Source organism: Physcomitrium patens, chromosome 19 (genome assembly GCF_059467195.1).
Source record: "Physcomitrium patens ecotype Gransden chromosome 19, ASM5946719v1, whole genome shotgun sequence".
Classification (NCBI taxonomy): Eukaryota; Viridiplantae; Streptophyta; class Bryopsida; order Funariales; family Funariaceae; genus Physcomitrium; species Physcomitrium patens.
In genome coordinates, this window is record NC_143428.1 from 2,430,001 (window position 1) to 2,447,581 (window position 17,581).

At 42.1% G+C, this 17,581-nt stretch overlaps 5 protein-coding genes across 7 annotated transcripts; 2 read left to right on the forward strand and 3 right to left on the reverse strand.

The window, feature by feature from the left end:
• Positions 1-1,088: 1,088 nt before the first annotated feature.
• LOC112296069 (uncharacterized) lies at positions 1,089-4,310 on the forward strand. The gene is made up of 4 exons (XM_024548200.3): positions 1,089-1,678; positions 1,926-3,299; positions 3,432-3,531; positions 3,651-4,310. Exons 1-4 carry the CDS (start codon positions 1,601-1,603, stop codon positions 3,806-3,808), a joined length of 1,710 nt encoding a protein of 569 aa, XP_024403968.1. The 5' UTR covers positions 1,089-1,600; the 3' UTR covers positions 3,809-4,310.
• Positions 4,311-5,389: 1,079 nt separating this feature from the next.
• LOC112296070 (AP-1 complex subunit mu-2) lies at positions 5,390-9,225 on the reverse strand. The gene is made up of 11 exons (XM_024548203.2): positions 9,091-9,225; positions 8,519-8,665; positions 8,286-8,348; positions 7,908-8,084; positions 7,652-7,755; positions 7,351-7,458; positions 6,975-7,071; positions 6,747-6,844; positions 6,431-6,572; positions 6,005-6,127; positions 5,390-5,715 (listed from the first exon to the last, which is right to left on the reverse strand). The coding sequence occupies exons 1-11, from the start codon at positions 9,217-9,219 to the stop codon at positions 5,620-5,622; spliced, it is 1,284 nt and encodes a 427-aa protein (XP_024403971.1). The 5' UTR covers positions 9,220-9,225; the 3' UTR covers positions 5,390-5,619.
• A 44-nt stretch (positions 9,226-9,269) lies between these two features.
• LOC141044521 (uncharacterized) lies at positions 9,270-10,545 on the reverse strand. Of its 2 annotated transcripts, XM_073529015.2 has the most exons (4): positions 10,493-10,545; positions 9,969-10,036; positions 9,561-9,620; positions 9,275-9,411 (listed from the first exon to the last, which is right to left on the reverse strand). In XM_073529015.2, the coding sequence occupies exons 1-4, from the start codon at positions 10,518-10,520 to the stop codon at positions 9,289-9,291; spliced, it is 279 nt and encodes a 92-aa protein (XP_073385116.1). In that variant the 5' UTR covers positions 10,521-10,545; the 3' UTR covers positions 9,275-9,288. The 2 variants fall into 2 exon arrangements, with proteins under 2 accessions (XP_073385117.1, XP_073385116.1); XM_073529016.2 differs by lacking the exon at positions 9,561-9,620 and having other exon boundaries at positions 9,270-9,411.
• An 814-nt stretch (positions 10,546-11,359) lies between these two features.
• Positions 11,360-13,229, forward strand: LOC112272864 (prefoldin subunit 1). 2 transcript variants are annotated; one of them, XM_073529017.2, is made up of 5 exons: positions 11,360-11,425; positions 11,609-11,662; positions 11,785-11,895; positions 12,647-12,733; positions 12,921-13,229. In XM_073529017.2, the coding sequence occupies exons 1-5, from the start codon at positions 11,402-11,404 to the stop codon at positions 13,032-13,034; spliced, it is 390 nt and encodes a 129-aa protein (XP_073385118.2). In that variant the 5' UTR covers positions 11,360-11,401; the 3' UTR covers positions 13,035-13,229. The 2 variants fall into 2 exon arrangements, with proteins under 2 accessions (XP_073385118.2, XP_090100712.1); XM_090244586.1 differs by lacking the exon at positions 12,921-13,229 and having other exon boundaries at positions 11,785-11,890; positions 12,245-12,733.
• A 598-nt stretch (positions 13,230-13,827) lies between these two features.
• Positions 13,828-15,729, reverse strand: LOC112272863 (uncharacterized). Its single transcript, XM_024501028.3, has 4 exons — positions 15,468-15,729; positions 14,917-15,321; positions 14,731-14,806; positions 13,828-14,390 (listed from the first exon to the last, which is right to left on the reverse strand). The coding sequence occupies exons 1-4, from the start codon at positions 15,483-15,485 to the stop codon at positions 14,155-14,157; spliced, it is 735 nt and encodes a 244-aa protein (XP_024356796.1). The 5' UTR covers positions 15,486-15,729; the 3' UTR covers positions 13,828-14,154.
• Positions 15,730-17,581: the final 1,852 nt, after the last annotated feature.

Genomic DNA, 17,581 nt, shown 5'->3' on the forward strand with positions numbered 1-17,581 from the left:
AATTGAGGGCAATAGAATAATATGGCTGTGGTTGATTTCTGAGCTTGGAAGAAGTCCACAGGAGTCTTCTGCCCCTCCTGAAGCCCCCTCCCTCCTCCCCCCACTCAGGGTCCAGTGGCTTCGGTCAAGAGCTGCAATGTGAACTGTACCTGGATCTGCTGTGAGACACGATGAAAGGGGGATTCACAAAATTGACTTGCAAAGGAGGAAAGAGTCATTCCAGCATTGTTACCTCTCGAGGTAAAGTTGCGCAAGAAATGAGGAAAAAAGAAATTGTCCTGGCCGTGTATCTTCCAGCCATAGTATTAGAAGAGAGGATTGAAAGAAAGAAAGAGGCTACAAAATCACTGTTTTTGTTTGCAGTGTTTGAGAGAGGCCTGCTTGGCTGAATGCGGCCTGCTTTACAACATGAAAATTTCACCGTGTTGACTGCCGTACGTGACATTCGTATCTTTGTCAACCCTTTCAAACTAAATTAGAGCTCTGGAAAAAGTATCCTCAAGTACCTCCCAATCCATCTAGTTCACCGCGACTGAAGAAGCAAGTTTGCAACTTGATAGTCCGTATCCACCTCAGTCCACAGTAATATTGAATAAAATCCTCGCCTCTCCACAAACACCCCACTGTCATTGTTCTTAGCACAAAGAAATCGTCATTTCAATGAAACATGACGCTGAGTGACTTTGACACAATGCAGAAAAGAAATTAGAAAACTGCATCCATTGGGTACAGTCTGTCTTTTTCTTGTATATAAGAGCTCTGGTTTCCCGGTGACTGTACAGTGTTTCCTTTACTTGAGGGAACTTTTGGTGCACAGGAATTGCAGTCACCAGTTTTCACTTTGAACATCAGGTGAAGGGTGGCCCAAGAGGAATTTTTTGACGGTGGAGGTGGTCAGGAGATCAAAACATTCCTGTGACAGTCCGATCATGGACTATACTACCACACTGGCAATTGTGAAGAACGTGTACAAGTGTAAGATTTGCGAGGTGGTGCCCAATGTCAGAGAGTGGGACCATCCGTAGCCATGGGAAAAGCTGGCGAACGGTATAAGAACTGTGACCACCCCCTTCTCTAAACACACCACCTTCGGCGTCAAGTGTTCCCTGCAACTGTGTGTGTGTGTGTGTGTGTGGTCTTGTTGGTCGATGTGAGAGACGGAGATCGAGAGAGAGAGAGTGACTACGAAGTGATATCTTGTGCAAAACCATTGAGGATACATGACTGAATGATTTGAAGCATTTTCGTGCTGTACTTTTGATACAACAATCGTCTAGCAAGAGTCAAGTGTCGTACTCTTTCGAGATGCAGTAGTTCCCATTTCTGAGTTCAGCGCAGCTTCGAGTATCTCTGAGTTTATTACTGATCTTGATCTACTTGTTCTAACTTATCAAAACACTCCTGGTCAACTTTAATTGTCTCTGTGAACAGAAGAGTAGTTGTGAGCCTCCTCGTCTGCTGAAGTTTCTTTAAGAATACTTAGTAGTACCTGGAAGTTTGTACTCGAAGGTTGCTGAGCGCAGTGACTTGTGCGGCTATTCAAGTTTTCCTACAACCAGATTCTTAATTGTTTTCGAGAATAAGAAGTCTAGCGCGTGCGATGGCGGGGCAGTACTTCTACGACCCCCGACCCTACTACGGGGTCAACAATCACAGCGGCTTGATGCCTTTGGACGAGGTAATTTGCGTGCATGAATTTGCATCCATTATCTCTTCAATTCGCTCAGGATCCCTCAAAACCCATGATCATGAACAATATTTCAGATCAGCGTGACTTCCTGGTCTTTCGTCATAATCATTTTTTTGTAGAAACATATCGTAATTGAACAAACATCTCGCAAACTAGCAACCTTGTGAAGCGTCCTTTGAAACGCGCAACAGTCTTGTTGCTCATGGGCTGCGCTTGAATTTTGATTTGCATGCAGGTTTTTTACGGAAGGTACGAGCCCGTCCCCTACTGGATGGATCAGCGAATGGCGCCAGTGTCATTCGAGGATGGTTACTTCTCTAACCAAAAACAAATGATGTATATGCCTCGAAGGCCCGAAATGCAGCAATACATCCAGCGGGAGGACAACCTCATGGCTTACAAGAGGCCGGAGGTGCGGGACGATGTCTACACGGACATGTACAGGCGGCCACAGCAGATGATGAGGCCGGAGGTGCGAGACGACATGTACATGGACATGTACAGGCGGCCACAACAGATGATGAGGCCGGAGGTGCGAGACGACATGTACATGGATTATTCCAAGCGCCCAATGCATTTCAATGGAGCGCCTACGGGCGGCTACGGGGCGTATCCCGAAATGCGTCAGCTGCGAGGACAATCACAAGATGATACATGGCTTCACACCATGACTCCAATGGGTGCCAAATCTCAGAGCAAGTTCACTGGCCGGGGTCTAGAGTCGCAGGGAATGATGGTCCGCAACGGCCCTGACCAGCTACGACTAGAGGAGCCGATGGGCTACATGCCCAGTAGAAACATTGGCGGTGGTGAGCAGTGCCAGCAGATGGGAATGCCAATGGGCCCGGTAAGCAACGGTCGGAAGAGTGACGGAGATCAGTACATGACTCGGCAGATGGAGATGCCTGTGAACCAAATGACAAGCAGTACCATCAACCACGGCGGGGATCAGTACCGGCAGATGCCTGTGAGCAACAAGACCAGCAACGGCAACAGCAATCAGAACAACAAACAGATGAACTTGCCGAGAAACCAGTCCGCCAATGGATACAACATCGTGAACAACGGGTATAACGGGTACGAGCAGTGGAATGGAAAATCCCAAGGTCAAGGTGACAAATCCATGCGCTCCAGTGGGAACCAAGGCAACACGAAGCAGCGCGGTTTCTCACAGAATAACGACAGTTCCGACGAAGAAGACGACGATGACGAGTACGAGAATGGAAACCATGGTACCAAGCGGAGCTCCAACAACAGACACTATCATCAGGGCGAAAAGCAGCAGCTATTGCGCAACAAGTTCGACAGCCAAAACTACGGCTCGGAGAAGACGGGGTTGAAATCAAAGTTTAGCGGGCAAGGGAAGTCGAACAGCAATCAGGCTTATGGAAACACTCACTCAGGCCAGAACCAAAGCAAGACGAGCCAGAAGTTGTATCAAGACACATGGGACAGCTCTTCGGATGACGACGAGGGTTTCACTTACACCAAGAAAGCTTCTAAGGGGCAGCACATGCTGAGCACTACTAAGGTCCAGCACAGCGGCCATGGCCATGGTAACAAGCAGCAGTCCAGCTTCCAGGACCACAACCACCACGCCAAGCAAACAGTGAGTTACCATTTCCACAAGTTCTTGCCTCTTAGTCATCCGTTAATTGTTTCGATTTGCGGAGAAACCGGTAGAGCATCTGTCGCAGTGAACCCAAACTAACATGTTAACGATGCCATTTTGTTGATGCAGCAATATGGCAGTAACCAATCGAAATGTGTGGAGCTCAAGGTTCCGATCTGCTGCGACAACTGCGAACGGAAAGTGAGGAATGCCTTGGAATACATGGATGGTGAGTGCATACAAGCCACTATCCCCACTTTTTACTGTTTACGGTCGAACTTTTTGGTTTGGAATTCCAGTTCACTGTGGCAGGAGAACCTTAGATCTGATAAGTTTTGCAACTTGCAGGTGTAGAAAGTGTGTTGTGCGATCAATGGAGCAGGAAGGTGATCGTCTACGGCAACGTGAAGCCAGAAACTGTGCTCAAGAAGGTGAGGCGAGTGAAGAAAACTGCCGAGTTATGGCAACAATCGAAGCAACAACTGCAACAGGTCCAGTTATACTGAGTCAAAAATTCAAAAAAACATTCTGCGCCTTGGATGTTCTGCCGTGTATATACAGTTCACCTTCTCAGTTACCAAATTATATAGATACCTTCTTTGAGTTTGACAATTGAAGATTTTTGACACATACCCAGTTCCCACATAGACTCAAATTCATCTTACGAACGACTGTCAATCGTTAGGCTGAGAGGAAATCCCACACAATGCGTAGTAATTGATACATTCTTCTTCACCAAGCTAGTATACAGAAGGTCTGACTCATCAATCTCCACATGGGGAGTCTCAAAAACATGAGATATTACTGAGTGTTTTCACTGTTGGTCGTTGATTAGAGATTTCGCTCAGTTACCAGACATTCGAACGATCGTCAATATTGTCCGGATGGGCTTCCCTGCCGACTTCACGAGGCTCACATTGGGCAACTGTTACTGCCGTCTTTCTTACAAAATTTCTAAAATAAAACTGAAAAGAACGAAAACCCAAAAACCTTTTTTCCCAATACAAATATCTTCCCGAGCTCTCTCATGGATAGCCATTCCTGTGCATTGCTGTGGTCCTTTTTTCGATATTTATCGCAACATAGACTATGATTGTGACTGCGTTCCTGAAGCCTCAAGCTGTTTAACCACAGCCCACTACACCGCTTAAGGCTTCAAAATAGACGTAGGTTGTGTGCTATGTTAGGCTTGACTGTTTCAATGTGAACATCATCTGCGTGAGCCGCTGCTCATTAGTATGATTGTGCTCTAGATAGTCATGCTCCAGTGACGGTGTACTAATGGAGAAATCCCAAAATCATCAAGGGTGCAACTGATGAATCAGCAATGCATGCCAGGAACAGGCCCTTCATAGCATCTACACGTTGACAATAGGAAAAAAAATTATGCGACTGACGGAGTTTTTTAAAAGAACAGATATATTCTGAAATATCAGTATTGCAGGCAATGGAGCTAAAGAAATAGTCCACAAACAGTACATGGCCAATGAGAAATCAGATCCCGAATTTGAATACTCTTATTTAAGTATTTTTTGAACACACAATATTGTCTACCTCCAATTTGCACAAGCTCCGAGGTGTTCTACAACCCAAGTCCCACCAAATGGTTCAACTTCGTAATTCACCAACTAAGCCCTAGGGCATTTGATGCGAGCCATTTCCCCTAGCAAGGGCTAATAACTCATGTGGAATTAGGACAAAGATGAATTGCCAGACTTGTTTTACTCACCACACTGCATGGATTCTATCTCTATGGCAACATGAGCACCACGTTCTGTTTTCATACAGCTAACTGCATCCATGGCACATTTACTTCAAGCTCAGTTCCACCTTGTATTTCCAGGCAACACATGCAATGAAACTCTGTCAAGTTTGCAGCAATATTAAATTACTTTTGAGAACATAATCCACGAATAAATTATCAAGCCAAACTGCAAGAAACCATGAACTGGGTCATGCAATGTAATGGTGACGAAAGTTGGTAAATAAATACAAGCAAGGTTATTATAGGATTTACTCATTCCTGGGATTGAAAAAGCACTGAAATAGGTAGCAAGCGAAGAAAATTAAGCATGAGCGGCAAGGTGTGGCACTTTATGAATCCTTTTCTATTGACACGCTTTTTGAGGATCTCCAAAGACAGTAGAAAGCACCAGAAAGCTTCATTTAGAGGCACAAATATCCACAGAGCTTTTTTCTGATCTACTCCAAGCGAAAGCTCATCACATCCATGAACCAAAGAGCCTATAGCAGAGATTGGAAACCGATGCCTCGTTAGACATCAGAGAAAGAATGCATGAGACATTGAATTGTTCATCTAAATACGCAACTCATATTCACCTGCGGTGGTTATGTACCGCACCCATGGCAATGCCTGATAACCACTCTTCTCAATGATCTTCAAATACCGCACCTACACAACACGAAACATTTAGAAAATGTAATTTATCTGCTACAATGTAACAATTAGACTGTTAAGAATTGAATATGTGGCTACAGTGTTACTGTAAAGCACTTGACCCCACAATGTTACATTCAAAATTGATGCCTCCGGTCTGAAGGATCTTAACTTATATCGAATATGGCATTATGATAACCAATCCACGAGGAAGGGATTTGCATAGTGAAAACCGAATCATTGAGCATATCATTACTATATTTCAAAATCCTGCCTCTTCCACAAAATAGAAAGAAAAAGTTACCTGGATGCCGGAAACAGTGAAATAAGGGATCTCAAACTTGACTCGAATAGGTGGTCGCTTCTCTATCACTACATCTTCAGCTTCAATGCTAGGCAGCCCAAACTTCGCTCTCATCATGTACTCCTGTCAAATGCGAGCAATTATAATGAACACTAATCATAGAGAGTCGAAATACGTGATGCCAACATTTACCAGTGCATCGTAAGCTTTAACTGGCTCGTATCATTGCACAGGAACCTACCGATAAAAGACTTCATTGAAGTCATTGCACAATATGCTCCACTACATTGGCAATGGCTTTCAATGTCCTAATATTTGCATCACAAATGGAGGATCACGAAGGACCAGCCGCTACTTGCATATGCAATTGGTAGCAGCTATATTCTTCAAAAGCATAATATGTAGGACAGAAACCAGATATGGTACCTTTCCTCCAGGAAAAGACTTGATTTTCCAGATTAGAGCCTCCTTTTCTGGAGCATAAACAGCTGTGCCCATGGATGTCCGAACGGCAGGGGTTGACGCATCAGCCGGTACAGGAAGCTCAATCTCCACATTGGAAGCCGTACTGTCATCAAGATTCAATTCACATAAATCCATGGAATGGAAAGAAGGCTTTACTTCTTCTAGGACAGTTACAGACGAAGTAGCAACAAAGCATGGTTTATATCGTAAGTATTCAAAGAAAACCATAATAACAAGAGCCACAGGGGCAAACTACACCAGCTAGTTATAGATATACCTTCGCTCCTTGAACTGGCTGCGCGCCTTGATCATAAACTCCACGCGACTTCTTGAATGTCGCTCTACTTGAGCCTCCACCCAAATTAAAGGTTTCACCTGCAATTAGCATTACAAACAGTGTTCGACTTTAAAATAAATGAATATTACAAGCGAAAGGAAATACGATTGAGACGATCAACTTGAAAAAAATTAGTGTCATTAGCTCTTAAGTTGAGCATCACAGTACCTGTGTACTGAGGCGGTACGTCATTAAATCAAAAGCACCGTCTGGAGGAATGAAGGATATTGTCCGATCGTTTTCAAAACGGGTTAGCCGGACACACCTACGCAAGATACTTCAAGTTAGCGAGTTTGTGCAGTTACTGTTGAGGTAGCAATCAAACATGTAGGAATTCTCAACAATTTCTAGTTCTTAGAAATAACTACTTCACCCTAGTTATGTATTGAACATAAAATGTTTAAATGATGGCGCCTTATCGTTGAGTGACATTCTTGATTTAGCTTGAATCTCCATCTCTAAAGTTCTGGACAACAAAATTTGAGGACTAAGAATATGACTAACAATAAAATATGTTTGGTTGTGATGAAAGGAAGTGACATACTGGTGGAATTTGATGTCATCCAGATCAATAGCCTTTCCTTTGGTAGACCGACCTTGAGCCTCCAACAAAACGCGGTCATTAAGACCAAGTTTGCACTCCGGCATACCACTGCGTATGGCACAAAGGTAATGTGAAAGGCACATCGCAGAAGTCAACTGAAACGACTTCACAAGGAATGCACAAAGAGGGCAATGCTGTAATTCCGGTTAGACGACCGACAGAGTAAAGCTTAACCATAACAAGGGAAAAGCTAAACCAACGGAAAGAAGGAACAATGTCAAGACTGAGAAGGATATATCACCTCAAGTACGTGCGCATCTTTAAGGCACCAACGACATCTGAACGCACTAACTGACCATTGCTGTTCACCAGAATGTTCACGCTTTCTACTACATCAAGAAAGACCTGTTTAAATTCCAGACAAGCAGTCAAAAAAACATATATAACAAAAACAAGTTTCCAAACCTCAACACAATTAACCAATATGTGCTCACTTCGGATGCAGACGACAGAAAGTACAAATAATTGACAAATACTAATATAAACTAGATGCTTACCTCGTTTTTTTTGTACTTAATGCCGTCCATTCTCCAGGACACCGCATTAGTTACTGCCATGGGAGGCCTCGTAGTAACCTCCATCCTGTATGCGTCGGTTTTGATGAACTCGCTCAGAATTTTAGCTTCTGTGTATTGAGGATATCCAAAATCCATCATCTCGTCAAGAAGCTCATACTGCATGATTCAAGAATAATTTGTTAGATTATTACCAATCCCCAGAAAAGGACTTCTAGCAGCACAGAGCATAAATTAAAGCACTCTTAAAGACAACAAAAGGTCCAGTGCCCAATAGAAACCATAACAACGTTGTAATAAAATTTTAAAATTAAAAGTTAAAAAATATGTAATATTAATATTAATAACCATCGTACTTACAACAACGACAAAATTGTCACGCAGAGACTCTTCTTCCAACTCCTCAAAGTAGTGCTTGAAAACCTGCATGTGCAAACCAGTTAAAGCCAATGTGTGATATCAAATAAAAAGGACTCCTAACTTTACATGTCTCCTCAAATTTGAATCTGGACAACGCCCAAAAAGTGTCAGCACGTATGACATACACAAGCTTTCATAAAAACTCGTCGTTGGTAACGGGCAAAAGCACTTACATCCACAATACGATGGAGGAAGAGCACGAGACTAGCTGCATTGCAATTCTGTCTAGAAGCAGTCATAACATAGACGTTGTTGTGCTGAATAAAGAGGTAAGTAACTCCATTATCCAATAAAAGTGGAGCGTGGGAGGCTGGATCACCCTGTAGAAGCAACACACTTCAATGTTGGGACAAGTGTGCCCATAACAACACTTACGCACTTCTAATTAACATAATAGATTAAAGTTGAGATTTTTTTTAAAACGTTTCATGTACACAGTAAGCTCTAAAATCAACATACTCTACCATACATTTCTGCCCAGGTCATAAATGCTGCACTTCAGCTGCACCCCAGAGAAATAACATTATCTCTCTCCAAGTATTCAATTCATAAACATTTAATTGGATAACGGGATCACGGGATCAAATAGCCTTGACTTATAGAGTTACTACATTAATCCTCAGCTCAGTAGCTTCAATCCAAGAGACGGCCTTCGGACCTCTTAAGGGTGCGATCATCAATAACTCTCTCAGATGAACATGATTTAACGTGCGACTTCCTACGATTCTACAGAGAGAGTCCGTACCTCTCCATCCATCAGCTTTGCAAATGCACGCTCAGCCTGAGGAGCAGAGACATCGCCCCGATAATCCCTCCATATGAGGACCCGGCCCTTCATGTCCAGTAAAAAAATTGCGGAAGCTGCTCCTGACATCTTGATAACTTCTTGATCTAGGAGGAACTCTCCTCCTTTCTGCTATGCACGAGTACGCTAAATGAGAATTTATGATCCACTTTCACTAGGTGATTCCGCTGGTGGAGTTGCGTCAGGTCCAACACCTGCTAGGGACTTCAGTAGCTGCAAGACTAGCATTGGTGCAACGTCGCTCTGCATTAACTCCCACAACTGCACCCAGCCCCATTCCAGATTCTTTTAAATCCTCATCGACAAATTTACAAGTAAGGAGAAACTATGACAGAGCATGTGCAAGCGCTGCTCAAAATATGCATAATCAAAATGGATGCAATATAATCAAACCCTGACTCTGGTAACACCTGTTTCATGAGAGAGGTGCGGTCGAATTCAATGACTCCTGAGCTGCACGAAAAACAAATCTGGAAAAAAGAAACATTCCCCACTATCCCGTCTAATCTTTATTGGCTCCAGAAATTTACCACGTCACACTCCAAATTTCCTACTTACAAAGAGCTGACAATGCCATAATCTTGACCAAGAAGTAAATCATTGTGCAAACATGCACACTGTTCGGTAACATTCACCATTTTAAATGGTACAGAGTGAATGAGGGAGTTAAGACTATATCCACTACCGAAAAGCTATTATAACTACGCAGCACCGACTCATTGAAACCCGCCCATCAGCTAGAACTCCCAGAAACAGGGCTGAAAAAGTCACAAGGCCACAAATATAGTCCATGAATAAGTTCCTTGCACGAAACTCACAATCAGAAACGCATCCTCTCGAATATCAAGCCCTGCGAGTTGAGTAAGCTCCAACACGCTCTGCTGCTCTGCAGACACAATAATGAGGCAAGCATCAACAATCATCCAATGCAGCTCAAACGACAACCTCATCTCCCACTGCATCCACCGAGATCCAAATCCAGCCCAAATAGATCGGGATCATGCTAAAACAGGGCAGTGCAAGTCAGGGCTCCACTTTTCCACCAACCCCAACTACTATCTAATTCACATCATCCACTACACCCGCACAAGATCCACACACACAACACGCTGAAAAAGAGTTCTGCTCCCACTAAAGATCTCTACCGCGCTAAAACACGAATCGAAACCCCTCCACACTCACAAACACAGCCCGATCTGACACACAGCTAAAGAATCAACCCGCCCCCGAAACTACCCCAGGCCCCCTAAACTCCAAGATGGTTGAACAAATAAACTGCGCGCAAATCAACGAGAGACCTCTAAATGCATGCAAGGGAGGGCAGCGGAGAAAGGCGGGTTACCTCGAGAGAGAGGCGTGGGAGGCGCCATACGCCATAGCCCAGGGTTCAGATGCGAGAGAGAGAGTGAGAAGCTCAAATGAAAGAAATCATAATAAAAATGCCCTTCCTTCTCTTCTCTGGTGCCGTCATGTTTCCTTTCACTTCTCGTCGTCCCCTTCTCTTCTTCCCCTTCTCTCCCCTTCTCTTCTTCCCCTTCTCTCCCCTTCCCTTGCTTGACTCGGCTCCCCGTTCACCGCCCCGTTCATTCCGGACCTTGGTTATGAATGGATGAATAATTGTGGATGATATAATACGTGGATGAATTGTGGGATGCAGATTGGTGGGTGAGTTGTGTGGATGAAGGTTTGGGGTGTGATGGATGGATGAACGGTGGATGTGTGGACGGGTGGATGGATGATTAACAGCGTTTGTGAAGCTTGGTCAATGTTGATGATGATAATAAATAATAATAATAACATGTATCTTCTATGAATGTTTTTGTGATTTGTTTTGTAAAAAAAAATTTGAAGTTGTAAACAATATCAGTTAATTTGAAAATTAGAAAAGGATTTCATGAACCATTTGAATTTTGATTTATCATATGTCTTGTTAACCTACATGTTACACAGAAATATAATAACATGAATTGTAATTATTTCCCTTCTACTTCATGACTTATTATTCTAATATTTGTAGCAACCACAACAAGAAGCCAGGCATTGATTTCTCTATTCAGAAGAGGGTTTCCTTTGGGCGAGGCTAAACAAGCCATGCTCTCTTCCTGTATGCCGGGGTAGGCGACCACCGGTCGGCGTGCAGAATTAGGGTTCATGGTTTGTGTTTGCTGATGTTGCTGTTTCCATGTCAAGAATTCCTAGTTTCAATTCCAAGCTCTCTGGCGTGATCCTCAGTTTTGCATTCAGCTTCGTCATGGCCGCCGAGATCAACAAGGAGGTGCATCCTTTGCACAATTCTCTGTCTTTGCTTTCATGTCTCCCAGTTTCGTTACTACAACCTCTGTGGTTTCACGACCTGCATTGATCTTGCTCGGGAGGTAGCTGAGGGTGTGAGTCGATGAATTTTTGGGTTCATGTGATCGGTAGAGGTGACGAGGAGTATTTTGATTTTGTGGGGCAGGCTTTTGTGGAGCTTCAAGGAAGGCTGGTGGAGACTACCTCGAAACTAAAACATGTATGCCGCTGATGGTTTTTTCGAGGGTTGGAAGCATTGGTATGTATTGACGTTCGCCGCACAGTATGCATTTTTAGTGTAGATAGGGCTTAGAGATGTTTGTGTTTGTGATGTGGTGATAGGTCCAAGCACAAATTCGGAGCAAGGAGGCTGAGAAGAAGCGCGCGTTTCTGACACTGGAAGAGTTGGGGAGCCTGCCCGAAGGAACTAACACGTACCGAACTCTTGGTACGATCTGATCGGCGTCTTAGTTAGGGGACTGTTGAACAGTGCCCTTCACTCTCTTCTTTTTATTTTTATTTTTATTTTAAAATTTAATTTAACTTGGAATGCATCCCACATGGAGAAAATGTTTTCAGGAATGACCTTGTAATTTCATTCCCATCATGTTTAGTTTTAATTGTCCTAGCACACAGAATGTATTCAGAAGCCCCGGAACATGTTGCGAAATGTTGAAACTCAGGTCACTGGTCTAATCAAATTTCTGAGGAATTCTCAATAACCCTCAAGAACATCAACATCACGTCCTTTTTCAGTTGAATGTAAATACCTGACAATGTATGTGGTCGTGCAATTGCGCAGGAAAAGCGTAAGTCTAACTTAACCTCGCGTGTTTCCCAAAAACGTGTATGGAAGGACAATTGTGTCCCCCCATCAATGATCTACAGTTTAGGGTTCAGGGATCTGAGCCTGCCTGTGAACGCATCGATTACTTATGGTTTAGCGAAGTTTGAGCACTGCGTGGACACGCTACATGAATCTTTTGAGACCTCTGGCCCCTTTGCCCTTCAGTTTTCAGTCCATTCGTGTGTCGATAACACTCTCTTGTTTTATTAATTTCATCAAAATACTGTTGATCGAATCATTTCCTTTTGGGAAAAGGTGCGGTGTTTCTAGCTGTAGCTATAAATCTGCATATCACCGAATCCTTGTAGGAGTGCGTTTGCTAGAGTGCACTGAGCACCGGTTGCTACCTCTGTTCACAGGTTTGTGCTGGAGCCAAAAGATGAGCTTATTAAAGAGCAGCAGACTAAAGCTGAGGAGAGTGACAGTGCGATTGCCACACTAGTGGTAACATTCTTGTCTTAACACTGTCTATGTACATGAATGTGAGTTGTTTACAGCTTGTTGGCATTTGTTTCTTATGACATGTCTTTTACTACCTGCCTATGTAAATGAGTGGCATGCTCTTGATCGAAACATCAGTTGCCGGGTTTCTTGCTGATTAATAGAATGATGGAAATTATTTGAACTGTAGGGTTCGAAGGAGTACTTGGAGAGACAAATGAAGGAAGTTGAGAGCAACTTCAGAGAGTTGTTACAAAACTCTCCCGAACTTGCACGTCAAGTGATGGCAATGTCTGTGTCATGACTTAGATATGCTCTTTCAATGTACGGCATTAAAAATTTCATTCTTCTACCGTAACATAGTCGACTTCAGAGCAATGAAATCTATGTGGATAGACCTTGTAGTTTGAAAATAAGGTTGAACAAATCCAAGGGAACTTGTCTGCTGCAATTTATGGTTTTGTTTAGTGATGAATGAAGATCACTTTGGTTGCATTCATGTATGGTTTTTCTGTCTGCCAAGTGCAATATTATGCTAATTAGGTTTTGCAATCTACAGGGTCAATTTTTGGGAGGATTTTGATACTTCCCTCGCAGCTACTTAATTTTCTTAATATTTAATTTGTACATGTGGAAGATACAATTGAAAATAAGTATTTCAATATTTTTCTGCACCACGAGTTGTCCTACAATTTTGCTTTTGCTTATACGACATTTTGGTTAATATGTTTTAATTTCAAGTGTGGTAGTAACAGTGAACTATGAATGTGTACGATGTTTGATGACAAATTGTGTGAATTTGTTTTACTAGCATGATGTGTGAATTTGTAACAGAGTATGGGAATATGGCATTTTTCTACAGGAAAGGGCTGATTATGATCTGTAAGTAGGTAGTTTTTTTGTTACATCACTTGCCTGTTCACATGGAAAAGAGTTTAGGATTTTTTTAAATTGAAATGGAGAAGGTGCAGAATAGCTTGCGTACAGTGTTTCTAAAATGTGCATAAGTTAACAGTGTTCTCGGGTTAAGGGCCTGCAAAATCAACGATCAGTGTACAAACGGAATGAGGCGTTCGGAACGGTGCACATAAGTTGGATCTTTTTAAGTCAACCATCAAGGGCATTACCGGATTGCAAAATTGAACAAGAATGTGACTACCTAATATGTTCTACATTTTGAATATTCCTCCATCAGAAGATGGTGGATGGAGGTCAGAAGCTATGACACACCTGCGCTGTACTCTCAAACATATTGCATGATTTCTCAAGGTTGAAATCACGTATCGCCTATGGAACCCTCGGATCAAAAAAACCACTCAGTCGTATCGGTATGTTTTACACGGTCTAAGAACACGTTGCAATCCAACTCGGAGGTTTCAAATTGTGCAAACAGTCTACACTGGAAACAATGACAGACTATGGGCTCACAACTGCTGAGGGGTGCTGTTCTCATCATTGGTCGGTTCATCCTCCTTCTGGAACGACATTTGTTGGGCCTGGTTGGTATTCATAACCTTGACAGCTCCGTTAAACTCTTGCTGAGGCCAGAAAGTGGAACGCTTCTTGATTTTCTGCAGTCGCTTCAGCAGCTTCTCCGCGGGCACGGAGCTTGTGACGGTGACCTTCTGCTTCCATTGGTCACATGTGACTCTTTCCACATCTGCGATCACAAACCGATGAGACTGAAGTTAGAACCCCGAAGTTAAAACCAACGTCTACCAGCAGCCCTGCAATGGTCAGTAAAAGTTCTACACATTCACCATGTTACAATTTCAAAAATTCATGTCTTAAGCCTGTGGCAGTTACAAGAGATTTTTTTTGTATGGAACAGAGCGCGGATTGGGATGTCAAATGATGTCATAAGGTTATAAGAAATCTCGGATTAGCAATGTTGGGCATGACCATAACATAATTGAGAGGGATCAGTCCATTCACCTAGGGAATTACAGAGATCATTAGCTAAGAATACAAGGACGAAGTTCGGGACTTCCGTTACTCACCCTCCAAGTCCAGGAGCTGCTCCTTGATCGTATTCTCACATTTCTCGCAGCACAGAGGCACCATGAAATGTACAGTCTGTTTCCAAATCCACGGGCCGATCAGTCCGATGCACACACATACAAAATTCTCGGGAAAATTTAGAAATACTCGAGTATTCCCTTCCTTTTCGCCACGAAGTTACTGACCTTAAAGGTAGCGATGTTGTTTCGTGGTTGAAGGACGCCCGGGCGGGCCGGGCTTTGAGCATTCTTAGCCGGAGTCTGGACAACCTGTGCGCCTTGGGCAACTGGCGCCATGGCTGTAATGGTGCCATTGCTGCCTTCTTGAGCGAAGTACTGCGCCTGGTAGGGGTATGCCATCACCGGACCTGGAGGCCTGTAGACAGCCCCTGCAACCTCTTGCGGAGCTACCATGGTGTAAGGCACAGCGTTGCGCTGCATGTATGGGTTGCGTCTGTATGTAAGAGCGTCATCCGTGTAAATAGTGTACGGGTTGCCGTAGTAGTGCGGGTCATAGTTGGGGTGCGGGCGCTTGAATCCGGGGTTATGTGGGTGCACAATCCAGGTCGGCTCAATTGGCCCGTAGAACAGCTGCGCTCAAAATCACAAGTCTAGATCTAAGTCAACAAGTCACCACACAACCTACAGTTGAAACGCAAGGGCGAAGAGGCAGCCACAGTGACCAGGCATTACACCAAAAATCTAACTCCACCAAATCTACTTGAGGGCTCACGCACCTCAGTCATGGTCATCATCTTCGCTGAGAGAAACCGGAAGTGACGCGCAAAACGATCGCTTGTAATCACAAATCACAGCTGCTCCAGACGGCAGCAGACCCACCACGCAGCTACAGACACGGCAATCGGAAGCGCTGAGCTGGGGAGAAATTATAGGAATCCTCAACGAAAACTCCAATCTTTATGAAAATAGTGCCAAAAGAGAAAGAGTGTGGCACGCAGAGATCAGCAGATAAGGGATGAGATAGAAGGGAGATGATACTGCGGGTTGTATGCAGCACTAGCGAGGTCCGAGATATTATAGTGATGCTGGGGAGGGGGTGGGGGAGAGCCCAACGGTAGGCTTACTGGTCCCTTCCAACGGACATGGCCGGACACTGATTCCAACACCCCTCCTCCCACAACGGAATAGTCGCTCTTTGTCTGGTTTCGTCGCAGCGGATTGGCATGTGCGCCTGTGACAATCCGCACCATCGCCACCGTTCCCAAACAATCCCGCTACTCTTCCCATTCATTCATTCATCCGTTCATTTTCCCTTCGGAGGTGGAATCGGTTTCGTTATTGTTGTTTGTGTTATTGCGATTGGCCTGGCGGGTGCGTGCCATCGACGGCGCTGCCGCAGCGAGTCCTTCTCTGCGGCACTGGCTCTCTTTGGAGCCTGGATGACGACTGGGGCTTGCTTACGACTCAGTCACTAACCTCGTTCACTCTCTCACTAATCAGGCCGTGTTTTCTACTAATCACTCTGGGGGGTTTTTATGCCGGGAAGAATGTAAAGGAAATACATGTTCGTATTATACAACAACAACGATAGTATTCAGAAGAAGGACATATAGTATAAATAGAAATTCTGAAATAAGAAAACCTAAATAAACTCTAGGGTGAAAATTGTATTACTGAATAATGAAAAGAAATTTGGAATGCGGACATTACAATGTATTAAATATATATATATATATATATATTTTTTTTAATACATATATTGATTTAATTTTTAAAAATCTGATAAAAAATATAAAATACGTATGCAACTTAAATATATTTCAAGAACTCAAAAAAAAATCCAACATCATAAATCTTCTAATTAAAACTGTTAAATAAGAACAACTATGACTGGAATGCAAATTAGTAATTTGGCTCCAGTTGAAGAGAGTTTTGTAATATTTAGAATACTAAATTAAAGATGTTTTAGACATAAAAAAATAATTTCTATATAGCAATATTTGCACAACAAAGAATATATATATATATATATATATATATGTCTCAATTTAAGACACATAGAATGTAGATGAATTTATAGAGCATAATAAAATGAAGATAGAATTTGAATAAATATATATTCCTAAATATTAAAGAACATCAATCTACATTCAATAGAATGTGACGTGAGTATTCTGATTAGATTTTAAAATTTTAATTTTACAAGATATTAACCACTGAAAATAGTTTTGACGTTCTAAACAATTTATTAACTTTCAGACGTATTAAAAATTCTTGAAATATTATCAAATAATTTATTATTATTATTATTTTATTTTTTTTGTAGCAATATATGTGTTATATAACACATGTGTTTCATATCATTAAATATAGTTTTTGCTAACATAATCTTTCATATTCCACTTATGCCAACAAAACATAATCCTTTAATTCCTACTTTACATAATTAATTAATTTTCTAAAAATATTGATTTATGCTTAATAATATTTCTTCACTTTTATTTATATATGCCGTCAATCAAAGTAATTAATTTAGGAATACATCTTTTTATGCTAAGTTTTAATAACAATATTAGAACACATGTACATTTTTTAACCATCATGCCCTTATTCCTTCTCTATGCAAATAATTTATTTTACATAAATATTTTTAAAATTCAATAATATTTTTTAATTTTATCAACTTGTAAAATTAATTAAAAAATATGATTAACAATACAAAAATTTTAAATATCAAATTCTAACAATACTATTCTATTACATTTATATTTTTTTAAGTTCAAACTGTTATTTATTTTATATTTATTATTAATATTAAGAAGTATATTATTAGGCTTTAGACCTCAATATGTAATTTATATGTCATTCAAATAACACACCTCTCTTGTAA